We start from the raw sequence: 11,651 nt of genomic DNA, 5'->3' as shown, positions 1-11,651 counted from the left end.
TCTTTCTCGGGCAGATCCTCCAGAAGCCGAGTGCAGACCTGAAGCAGCAGCTGGCCGGGTTCTCCAAGCAGGTAGCCGGTTCTGTGACGGAGCTGATCCAGGCCGCCGAGGCAATGAAAGGTAGGGGGCTCCGCCCTTCTTGTTATCCTGCACTGTGATCCTCTTCTACAATGTTTTGCTATTGGTTACCCACTTTTTATGGGCGTGGCCCTGCCATCAGCTGACAATGATTCATAGTAACATCTGATCTCTATACTCCGCCCCCAGGCACAGAGTGGGTGGACCCCGAGGACCCCACCGTCATTGCAGAGAACGAGTTGTTGGGCGCAGCGGCAGCTATAGAAGCAGCGGCCAAAAAATTGGAGCAGCTGAAACCTCGTGCCAAACCCAAGGTAAGGCTCCGCCCCCTCTATCCAATCATAGCACGCAATGTAAGACTCCACCTCCTCCAATCTCTGGATTTGTAGTTCAATTATTACATTGTATTATTATGTAACTCAGCAGGCGGGGGAACCAAACACAACCCCCACCTTGGCCGTATGGGACAATCTCGTCTCCTGCAGGTATCTGGCCCATACATGCTGACTGTGATTCTGTCTTACAGCAAGCAGACGAGAGCCTGAACTTCGAGGAGCAAATCCTGGAGGCAGCCAAGTCCATCGCAGCCGCCACCAGCGCCCTTGTCAAAGCTGCATCGGCCGCCCAGCGAGAATTGGTGGCCCAGGGAAAGGTGAGTTACTCCAGTGTTCTCCTCACCCCCCCGTGTCTGCTCTCCTCCTCACCCCCCCCCCCCCCCGTGTCTGCTCTCCTCCTCACCCCCCCCCCCCCGTGTCTGCTCTCCTCCTCACCCCCCCCCCCGTGTCTGCTCTCCTCCTCTCACCCCCCCCCCCGTGTCTGCTCTCCTCCTCACCCCCCCCCCCCCCGTGTCTGCTCTCCTCCTCACCCCCCCCCCGTGTCTGCTCTCCTCCTCACCACCCCCCCCCCCCCCCCCGTGTCTGCTCTCCTCCTCACCCCCCCCCCCCCCCGTGTCTGCTCTCCTCCTCACCCCCCCCCCCCCCCGTGTCTGCTCTCCTCCTCACCCCCCCCCCCGTGTCTGCTCTCCTCCTCACCCCCCCCCCCCGTGTCTGCTCTCCTCCTCACCCCCCCCCCGTGTCTGCTCTCCTCCTCACCCCCCCCCCCCCCCCCCCGTGTCTGCTCTCCTCCTCACCCCCCCGTGTCTGCTCTCCTCACCCCCACCCCCCCGTGTCTGCTCTCCTCACCCCCACCCCCCGTGTCTGCTCTCCTCACCCCCACCCCCCGTGTCTGCTCTCCTCACCGCCCTGTGTCTGCTCTCCTCATCGCCCCGTGTCTGCTCTCCTCCTCGCCCCGTGTCTGCTCTCCTCCTCGCCCTGTGTCTGCTCTCCTCCTCGCCCCGTGTCTGCTCTCCTCCTCGCCCCGTGTCTGCTCTCCTCCTCGCCCCGTGTCTGCTCTCCTCCTCGCCCCGTGTCTGCTCTCCTCCTCGCCCCGTGTCTGCTGTCCTCATCGCCCCGTGTCTGCTGTCCTCATCGCCCCGTGTCTGCTGTCCTCATCGCCCCGTGTCTGCTGTCCTCATCGCCCCGTGTCTGCTGTCCTCATCGCCCCGTGTCTGCTGTCCTCATCGCCCCGTGTCTGCTGTCCTCATCGCCCCGTGTCTGCTGTCCTCATCGCCCCGTGTCTGCTGTCCTCATCGCCCCGTGTCTGCTGTCCTCATCGCCCCGTGTCTGCTGTCCTCATCGCCCCGTGTCTGCTCTCCTCATCGCCCCGTGTCTGCTCTCCTCATCGCCCCGTGTCTGCTCCCCTCATCGCCCCGTGTCTGCTCCCCTCATCGCCCCGTGTCTGCTCCCCTCATCGCCCCGTGTCTGCTCTCCTCATCGCCCCGTGTCTGCTCTCCTCATCGCCCCGTGTCTGCTCCCCTCATCGCCCCGTGTCTGCTCCCCTCATCGCCCCGTGTCTGCTGTCCTCATCGCCCCGTGTCTGCTCTCCTCATCGCCCCGTGTCTGCTGTCCTCATCGCCCCGTGTCTGCTCTCCTCATCGCCCCGTGTCTGCTCTCCTCATCGCCCCGTGTCTGCTCTCCTCATCGCCCCGTGTCTGCTCTCCTCATCGCCCCGTGTCTGCTCTCCTCATCGCCCCGTGTCTGCTCTCCCTATTACTCCGTGTCTGCTCCCCTCATCGCCCCGTGTCTGCTCTCCCTATTACTCCGTGTCTGCTCCCCTCATCGCCCCGTGTCTGCTCCCCTCATCGCCCCGTGTCTGCTCCCCTCATCGCCCCGTGTCTGCTCCCCTCATCGCCCCGTGTCTGCTCCCCTCATCGCCCCGTGTCTGCTCCCCTCATCGCCCCGTGTCTGCTCCCCCTCATCGCCCCGTGTCTTCTCCCCTCATCGCCCCGTGTCTGCTCCCCTCATCGCCCCGTGTCTGCTCCCCTCATCGCCCCGTGTCTGCTCCCCTCATCGCCCCGTGTCTGCTCCCCTCATCGCCCCGTGTCTGCTCCCCTCATCGCCCCGTGTCTGCTCCCCTCATCGCCCCGTGTCTGCTCTCCTCATCGCCCCGTGTCTGCTCCCCTCATCGCCCCGTGTCTGCTCTCCTCATCGCCCCGTGTCTGCTCTCCTCATCGCCCCGTGTCTGCTCTCCTCATCGCCCCGTGTCTGCTCTCCTCATCGCCCCGTGTCTGCTCTCCTCATCGCCCCGTGTCTGCTCTCCTCATCGCCCCGTGTCTGCTCTCCTCATCGCCCCGTGTCTGCTGTCCTCATCTCTTTGTGTCTGCTGTCCTCATCTCCCCGTGTCTGCTCTCCCTATTACTCCGTGTCTGCTCCCCTCATTGCCCCGTGTCTGCTCCCCTCATCGCCCCGTGTCTGCTCCCCTCATCGCCCCGTGTCTGCTCCCCTCATCGCCCCGTGTCTGCTCCCCTCATCGCCCCGTGTCTGCTCCCCTCATCGCCCCGTGTCTGCTCCCCTCATCGCCCCGTGTCTGCTCCCCTCATCGCCCCGTGTCTGCTCCCCTCATCGCCCCGTGTCTGCTCCCCTCATCGCCCCGTGTCTGCTCCCCTCATCGCCCCGTGTCTGCTCCCCTCATCGCCCCGTGTCTGCTCCCCTCATCGCCCCGTGTCCGCTCCCCTCATCGCCCCGTGTCCGCTCCCCTCATCGCCCCGTGTCCGCTCCCCTCACCGCCCCGTGTCCGCTCGACCTCACCGCCCCGTGTCCGCTCGACCTCACCGCCCCGTGTCCGCTCGACCTCACCGCCCCGTGTCCGCTCTCCTCACCTCCCCGTGTCCGCTCCCCTCACCCCCCCTTGTCCGCTCCCCTCACCGCCCCGTGTCCGCTCCCCTCACCGCCCCGTGTCCGCTCCCCTCACCGCCCCGTGTCCGCTCCCCTCACCGCCCCGTGTCCGCTCCCCTCACCGCCCCGTGTCCGCTCCCCTCACCGCCCCGTGTCCCGCTCCCCTCACCGCCCCGTGTCCGCTCCCCTCACCGCCCCGTGTCCGCTCCCCTCACCGCCCCGTGTCCGCTCCCCTCACCGCCCCGTGTCCGCTCTCCTCACCGCCCCGTGTCCGCTGTCCTCATCTCCCCGTGTCCGCTGTCCTCATCGCCCCGTGTCCGCTGTCCTCACCGCCCCGTGTCCGCTGTCCTCACCGCCCCGTGTCCGCTCCCCTCACCGCCCCGTGTCCGCTCCCCTCACCGCCCCGTGTCCGCTCCCCTCACCGCCCCGTGTCCGCTCCCCTCACCGCCCCGTGTCCGCTCCCCTCACCGCCCCGTGTCCGCTCCCCTCACCGCCCCGTGTCCGCTCCCCTCACCGCCCGTGTCCGCTCCCCTCACCGCCCCCGTGTCCGCTCCCCTCACCGCCCCGTGTCCGCTCCCCTCACCGCCCCGTGTCCGCTCCCCTCACCGCCCCGTGTCCGCTCCCCTCACCGCCCCGTGTCCGCTCCCCTCACCGCCCCGTGTCCGATCCCCTCACCGCCCCGTGTCCGCTCCCCTCACCGCCCCGTGTCCGCTCCCCTCACCGCCCCGTGTCCGCTCCCCTCACCGCCCCGTGTCCGCTCCCCTCACCGCCCCGTGTCCGCTCCCCTCACCGCCCCGTGTCCGCTCCCCTCACCGCCCCGTGTCCGCTCCCCTCACCGCCCCGTGTCCGCTCCCCTCACCGCCCCGTGTCCGCTCCCCTCACCGCCCCGTGTCCGATCCCTCACCGCCCCGTGTCCGCTCCCCTCACCGCCCCGTGTCCGCTCCCCTCACCGCCCCGTGTCCGCTCCCCTCACCGCCCCGTGTCCGCTCCCCTCACCGCCCCGTGTCCGCTCTCCTCACCGCCCCGTGTCCGCTGTCCTCATCTCCCCGTGTCCGCTGTCCTCATCGCCCCGTGTCCGCTGTCCTCATCGCCCCGTGTCCGCTGTCCTCACCGCCCCGTGTCCGCTCCCCTCACCGCCCCGTGTCCGCTCCCCTCACCGCCCCGTGTCCGCTCCCCTCACCGCCCCGTGTCCGCTCCCCTCACCGCCCCGTGTCCGCTCCCCTCACCGCCCCGTGTCCGCTCCCCTCACCGCCCCGTGTCCGCTCCCCTCACCGCCCCGTGTCCGCTCCCCTCACCGCCCCGTGTCCGATCCCCTCACCGCCCCGTGTCCGCTCCCCTCACCGCCCCGTGTCCGCTCCCCTCACCGCCCCGTGTCCGCTCCCCTCACCGCCCCGTGTCCGCTCCCCTCACCGCCCCGTGTCCGCTCCCCTCACCGCCCCGTGTCCGCTCCCCTCACCGCCCCGTGTCCGCTCCCCTCACCGCCCCGTGTCCGCTCCCCTCACCGCCCCGTGTCCGCTCCCCTCACCGCCCCGTGTCCGATCCCCTCACCGCCCCGTGTCCGCTCCCCTCACCGCCCCGTGTCCGCTCCCCTCACCGCCCCGTGTCCGCTCCCCTCACCGCCCCGTGTCCGCTCCCCTCACCGCCCCGTGTCCGCTCCCCTCACCGCCCCGTGTCCGATCCCCTCACCGCCCCGTGTCCGCTCCCCTCACCGCCCCGTGTCCGCTCCCCTCACCGCCCCGTGTCCGCTCCCCTCACCGCCCCGTGTCCGCTCCCCTCACCGCCCCGTGTCCGCTCCCCTCACCGCCCCGTGTCCGCTCCCCTCACCGCCCCGTGTCCGCTCTCCTCATCGCCCCGTGTCTGATCTCCTCATCGCCTCGAGTCCTTCTCACCCTCTGCCGGTCCTCCTCACCCTCTGCCGGTCCTCCTCACCCTCTGCCGGTCCTCTTTCCTTTGCCCTCTGCCAGTCCTCCTCACCCTCCCCCATTCTGTTTCTTCCTCTGACAGGTTGGTGCCATCCCAGCGAACGCCGTGGATGATGGTCAGTGGTCTCAGGGACTCATATCTGCTGTAAGTATGTTGAGGTTTTCGGTCCTTGTATGAGGAGATGATGTTGAACACGCAGTTCTCATACGTTGTTCTGTTGTTAGGCTCGAATGGTCGCCGCTGCCACCAGTAATCTATGTGAAGCAGCGAATTCCGCTGTGCAGGGCCACGCCAGCGAGGAGAAGCTGATTTCATCAGCCAAGCAGGTGGCTGCATCTACAGCTCAGCTACTGGTGGCCTGTAAAGTGAAGGCTGACCACGATTCAGAGGCCATGAAGAGGCTGCAGGTGAGAGGTCTAAGAACGGTGAGGTGCAAAATGATGAGGGCTGAGGATAGGGAGGGGAGCTCAGGATGGGGAGGGCGCACGGTAGGGGCTTAGGAGGGGGAAGATGCAGAATATTGAGGACTCAGGGCAGTCGGGGCTAAGGACGGTGAGGTGCAGGATAATGAGGGCTCAGAATGGAGAGGGCTGAGGAAGGTGAGGGGAGCTCAGGATGGGGAGGGTGCAGGACAGTGAGGAATCTGGGAAGGGCTGGGGACGGTGTGGGTGCAGGATGGTGAGGGCTCGGGACTGTGAGGGCTGAGGACGGTGAGGTGACCTCAGGACGATGAGGGCGCAGGGCTGTGAGAGCTGAGGACAGTGAGGTGAGTTTAGGAGGGGGAGGGCACAGGACAGTGAGGGTGCAGGAGGGAGAGGGCTGAGAACAGTGAGGGCTAAGGAGGTGGAGGGCTGACGACAGTGAGGGCTCAGGAGGGGGAGGGCTCAGGACAGTGAGGGTGCAGGACGTTGAGCGCTCAGGACAGTGAGGGTGCAGGACGTTGAGGGCTCAGGACAGTGAGGGTACAGAATGTTGAGGGCTCAGGACAGTGAGGGTGCAGGACGTTGAGCGCTCAGGACAGTGAGGGTGCAGGACGTTGAGGGCTCAGGACAGTGAGGGTGCAGGACGTTGAGGGCTCAGGACAGTGAGGGTACAGAATGTTGAGGGCTCAAGACAGTGAGGGTGCAGGACGTTGAGGGTGCAGGACGTTGAGGGTGCAGGACGTTGAGGGCTCAGGACAGTGAGGGTGCAGGTTGTTGAGGGCTCAGGACAGTGAGGGTGCAGGACGTTGAGGGCTCAGGACAGTGAGGGTGCAGGACGTTGAGGGCTCAGGACAGTGAGGGTGCAGGACGTTGAGGGCTCAGGACAGTGAGGGTGCAGGACGTTGAGGGCTCAGGACAGTGAGGGTGCAGGACGTTGAGGGCTCAGGACAGTGAGGGTGCAGGACGTTGAGGGCTCAGGACAGTGAGGGTGCAGGACGTTGAGGGCTCAGGACAGTGAGGGTGCAGGACGTTGAGGGCTCAGGACAGTGAGGGTGCAGGACGTTGAGGGCGCAGGACGTTGAGGGCTCAGGACAGTGAGGGTGCAGGACGTTGAGGGCTCAGGACAGTGAGGGTGCAGGACGTTGAGGGCTCAGGACAGTGAGGGTGCAGGACGTTGAGGACTCAGGATAGTGAGGGTGCAGGACGTTGAGGGCTCAGGACAGTGAGGGTGCAGGACGTTGAGGGCTCAAGACAGTGAGGGTGCAGGACGTTGAGGGCTCAAGACAGTGAGGGTGCAGGACGTTGAGGGCTCAGGACGTTGAGGGCTCAGGACGTTGAGGGCTCAGGACGTTGAGGGCTCAGGACGTTGAGGGCTCAGGACGTTGAGGGCTCAGGACAGTGAGGGTGCAGGACGTTGAGCGCTCAGGACAGTGAGGGTGCAGGACGTTGAGCGCTCAGGACAGTGAGGGTGCAGGACGTTGAGGGCTCAGGACAGTGAGGGTACAGAATGTTGAGGGCTCAAGACAGTGAGGGTGCAGGACGTTGAGGGTGCAGGACGTTGAGGGTGCAGGACGTTGAGGGTGCAGGACGTTGAGGGTGCAGGACAGTGAGGGCTCAGGACAGTGAGGGTGCAGGACGTTGAGGGCTCAGGACAGTGAGGGTGCAGGACGTTGAGGGCTCAGAACAGTGAGGGTGCAGGACGTTGAGGGCTCAGGACGTTGAGGGCTCAGGACGTTGAGGGCTCAGGACAGTGAGGGTACAGGACGTTGAGGGCTCAGAACAGTGAGGGTGCAGGACGTTGAGGGCTCAGGACGTTGAGGGCTCAGGACGTTGAGGGCTCAGGACGGTGAGGGCTCAGGACGGTGAGGGCTCAGGACGGTGAGGGCTCAGGACGGTGAGGGCTCAGGACGGTGAGGGCTCAGGACGGTGAGGGCTCAGGACGTTGAGGGCTCAGGACAGTGAGGGTACAGGACGTTGAGGGCTCAGAACGGTGAGGGCTCAGGACGGTGAGGGCTCAGGACGGTGAGGGCTCAGGACGGTGAGGGCTCAGGACGGTGAGGGCTCAGGACATTGATGGCGCAGGACAGTGGGAGCTCGGGACAGTGAGGGCTGAGGACGGGGAAGGGCAGTGATGGGGAGGAGGATGGTGGAGACTTTGGATGGTGACATGAGCTCTGGAGGGGGAGGGCTCAGGACGGTGAGGGTTTAGGAGAAGGAAGGCTCAGGACAGTGAGGGCTGAGGATGAGGTGGGCTCAGGATGATGAAGGCTGAGGATGAGGAAGGCTCTGGAGGAGAAGGGCAGTGATGGGGAGGGCTCAGGACAGTGGGGGCTGAGAATGGGGAGGGCTCAGGACAGTTGGGAACTGAGGATGGGGAGGAGTCTGGAGGGGAAGGACAGTGATGATGGGGATGGCTCAGGACAGTGAGAACTGAGGATGGGGAGGGGTCTGGAGGGGAAGGGCAGTGATGGTGGGGACTGAGGATGGGGAGGGCTCAGGACAGTGGGGGCTGAGGATGGGGAGGGCTCAGGATGATGAGGGCTCTGGAGGGGAAAGGCAGTGATGGGGAGGGCTCAAGACAGTGGGGGCTGAGGATGGGGAGGGGTCTAGAGGGGAAGGGCAGTGATAAGGAGGGCTCAGGACAGTGGGGGCTGAGGATGGGGAGGGCTCTGGAGGGGAAAGGCATTGATGGGGAGGGCTCAAGACAGTGGGGGCTGAGGATGGGGAGGGGTCTGGAGGGGAAGGGCAGTGATGGTGGGGGCTCAGGAGGGGAAAGGCAGTGATGGTGGGGGCTCAGGATAGTGGGGGCTGAGGATGGGGAGGGGAAGGACAGTAATACTGAGGGCTCAGGACAGTGGTGACTGAGGATGGGGAGGGCTCTGGAGGGGAAGGGCAGTGATGGGGAAGGGCAGTGATGGTGGGGACTTAGGACAGTGGGGGCTGAGGATGGGGAGGGCAGTGATGGTGGGGGCTGAGGATGGGGAAGGGCAGTGATGGTGGGGGCTGAGGATGGAAAAGGGCAGTGATGGTGGGGGCTGAGGATGGGGAAGGGCAGTGATGGTGGGGACTCAGGACAGTGGGGGCTGAGGATGGGGAAGGGCAGTGATGGTGGGGACTCAGGACAGTGGGGGCTGAGGATGGGGAGGGCTGAGGATGGGGAGGGCTCAGGATGATGAGGGCTCTGGAGGGGAAAGGCAGTGATGGGGAGGGCTCAAGACAGTGGGGGCTGAGGATGGGGAGGGCTCAGGACAGTGAGGGGCTGAGGATGGGGAAGGGCAGTGATGGTGGGGACTCAGGACAGTGGGGGCTGAGGATGGGGAAGGGCAGTGATGGTGGGGACTCAGGACAGTGGGGGCTGAGGATGGGGAAGGGCAGTGATGGTGGGGACTCAGGACAGTGGGGGCTGAGGATGGGGAAGGGCAGTGATGGTGGGGACTCAGGACAGTGGGGGGCTGAGGATGGGGAAGGGCAGTGATGGTGGGGACTCAGGACAGCGGGGTCTCAGGACAGTGGGGGCTGAGGATGGGGAAGGGCAGTGATGGTGGGGACTCAGGACAGTGGGGGCTGAGGATGGGGAAGGGCAGTGATGGTGGGGACTCAGGACAGTGGGGGCTGAGGATGGGGAAGGGCAGTGATGGTGGGGACTCAGGACAGCGGGGTCTGAGGATGGGGAAGGGCAGTGATGGTGGGGACTCAGGACAGTGGGGGCTGAGGATGGGGAAGGGCAGTGATGGTGGGGACTCAGGACAGTGGGGGCTGAGGATGGGGAGGACTCAGGACAGTGGGGTCTCAGGACAGTGGGGGCTGAGGATGGGGAAGGGCAGTGATGGTGGGGACTCAGGACAGCGGGGTCTGAGGATGGGGAAGGGCAGTGATGGTGGGGACTCAGGACAGTGGGGGCTGAGGATGGGGAAGGGCAGTGATGGTGGGGACTCAGGACAGCGGGGTCTGAGGATGGGGAAGGGCAGTGATGGTGGGGACTCAGGACAGTGGGGGCTGAGGATGGGGAAGGGCAGTGATGGTGGGGACTCAGGACAGTGGGGGCTGAGGATGGGGAAGGGCAGTGATGGTGGGGACTCAGGACAGTGGGGGCTGAGGATGGGGAAGGGCAGTGATGGTGGGGACTCAGGACAGTGGGGGCTGAGGATGGGGAAGGGCAGTGATGGTGGGGACTCAGGACAGCGGGGTCTCAGGACAGCGGGGTCTCAGGACGGGAATGTAACCTCTGGTGTCCTCAGGTTGCCGGGAACGCTGTGAAGAGAGCGTCGGACAACTTGGTGAAGGCGGCACAGAAGGCGGCAGCATTCCAGGAACACGATGAGACGGTGGTGGTGAAGGAGAAGATGGTGGGCGGTATCGCACAGGTACGGCACCTCATCCACCGACCAATGAGCAATGTACAATATGTGCACCCCCCATGTATACAGCCTGTATATAGCCATCATTACTTCTGGGTATAGACCATACGGATGGGGGGGATCACTGAGATACATCAGAAGAGGCCCCTCTGTCCGTTGTCTACTCTTACCCACTGAGCCAGGCTCCCCAACACCGAATGTGAACTTCCAATGTTTTCCTCAGTAACCTCCATAGAAGACGATGTCTGGCAGGCCTTGTCCTCTCCTCCTAGGTGTCCATTCATATCTAAGAAGGGGCGGTGACTGTGGGAGGAGCAGCTGAGCAGTGTGCCAATCCCAGCATGAGGTCACCTGTTCCGACTAGCAGCATGGCTCCGCCCACAGCCCCCTCCCTAGGTGTACCCTGCGCTAGCGCCGAGTCTTTGGCCCCTTCAGACGTGTATGGACTGATCACATGACAGGCCATTAACCAATGGGTGTGTGTCTGCAGATTATCGCGGCTCAGGAGGAGATGTTACGGAAGGAGCGGGAGTTGGAGGAAGCTCGGAAGAAGTTGGCGATGATCAGACAGCAGCAGTACAAGTTCCTGCCATCGGAGCTCCGAGAGGATTCGCAGAACTGAGCGCCGCTCCCTCCCCCACCCTCTGACTACTGCCGTGTACCCGGCTTCCCCCGCTCACTAATCCTCCCTGCACACGTGCCTCAGTAGCAGAGACTTTATTATCCAGCGGCATGCTGGGTGTCGGGGCCATTCCTCCTTCCCCATAATCCTGTGCTGTTCAGGGGGCGGAGCTCGTCCTCTCCCAGATGACGTAACGGTTCGTATTGTACAGGCAGTGCCTTATCGCCCTGACGCTGGCCGCTCCTCCCACGCGCTTTAATATATTAATCTGTGCCTTGCTGACCCCTATGCTCCTCCCAGTGCGCTGAGTGAGTGATTGGTGGAATCTGTGTGTGTGGCTCTGTCTGCCCCTCCCCTCCCCTTAATTCTATTTCATGCCAAAAGTGCCTGAAGGTGCAATGCCCAATCATAGTGTTACGCCGCCCGCCAGCAGCGCGTCCCGCCACATTTCTACAGAAATATCTATTTTTATTTGACGTTTGTTGAGATTTCTATGCTGTATGTCGGACCGGCAGCGGCCCCCCCCTTCCGTGGCTCCACCAAAAAGTGTTATAAGCAATAAATATTCTCACCTGGAGCTCCGCCCCTCGCTGCCTCATCTCCTGATTCTTCCGGCCGCCATCTTGGGTCTGCAATTCGGAGGGTTTGGTTTACTGTAACTCCGGGCAAAAAATGTAAAACCATTTCCTCTTCCGTTCGTTGGAGGACACAACAGATCTTCATGACAGGCGGGGGGCGGGACAAGGGGTGGGCAGGAGGGAGGGTGCCCTGGGGGTGGGGGCGAGCACAGAGGAGATTGGGGGAGGGGATTTGTGTTGGGAGGTGGGGGCAGGGCGTAAAAATTGTTCTTTGAGGGAAAATTGGGGTGTGTGTGCTAGGAGTGGTGATTTGGGGGGATTTATGTTGGGCAGGGGGTGGGGGAAGAGTATTTGTGCTGGGGGGGTTGATAGCAGGGGACATTTTGGTTGGGGTTTGTGCTAGGAATGTTGATTGAGAGGTGGATATGTATTCAGAAGGAGCTTTGAAGTTGGGAGGA

The 11,651-nt window shown here is 64.3% G+C and overlaps 1 protein-coding gene across 1 annotated transcript; it reads left to right on the top strand.

Annotated features, from left to right (window-relative positions):
- The first annotated feature begins 16 nt into the window (after positions 1–16).
- On the top strand, positions 17–11,192 carry LOC149432828 (talin-1-like). The gene is made up of 7 exons (XM_089664895.1): positions 17–120; positions 268–392; positions 605–730; positions 5,295–5,357; positions 5,438–5,620; positions 9,874–9,999; positions 10,484–11,192. The coding sequence occupies exons 1-7, from the start codon at positions 114–116 to the stop codon at positions 10,613–10,615; spliced, it is 762 nt and encodes a 253-aa protein (XP_089521021.1). The 5' UTR covers positions 17–113; the 3' UTR covers positions 10,616–11,192.
- The last annotated feature ends 459 nt before the right edge of the window (positions 11,193–11,651 follow it).

This window comes from Staurois parvus, unplaced genomic scaffold, assembly GCF_062004578.1.
Source record: "Staurois parvus isolate SC_StPar_1 unplaced genomic scaffold, SC_StPar_1.0 ptg002091l, whole genome shotgun sequence".
Taxonomy (NCBI): Eukaryota; Metazoa; Chordata; class Amphibia; order Anura; family Ranidae; genus Staurois; species Staurois parvus.
This window is presented reverse-complemented; position numbering and strand designations above follow the sequence as displayed.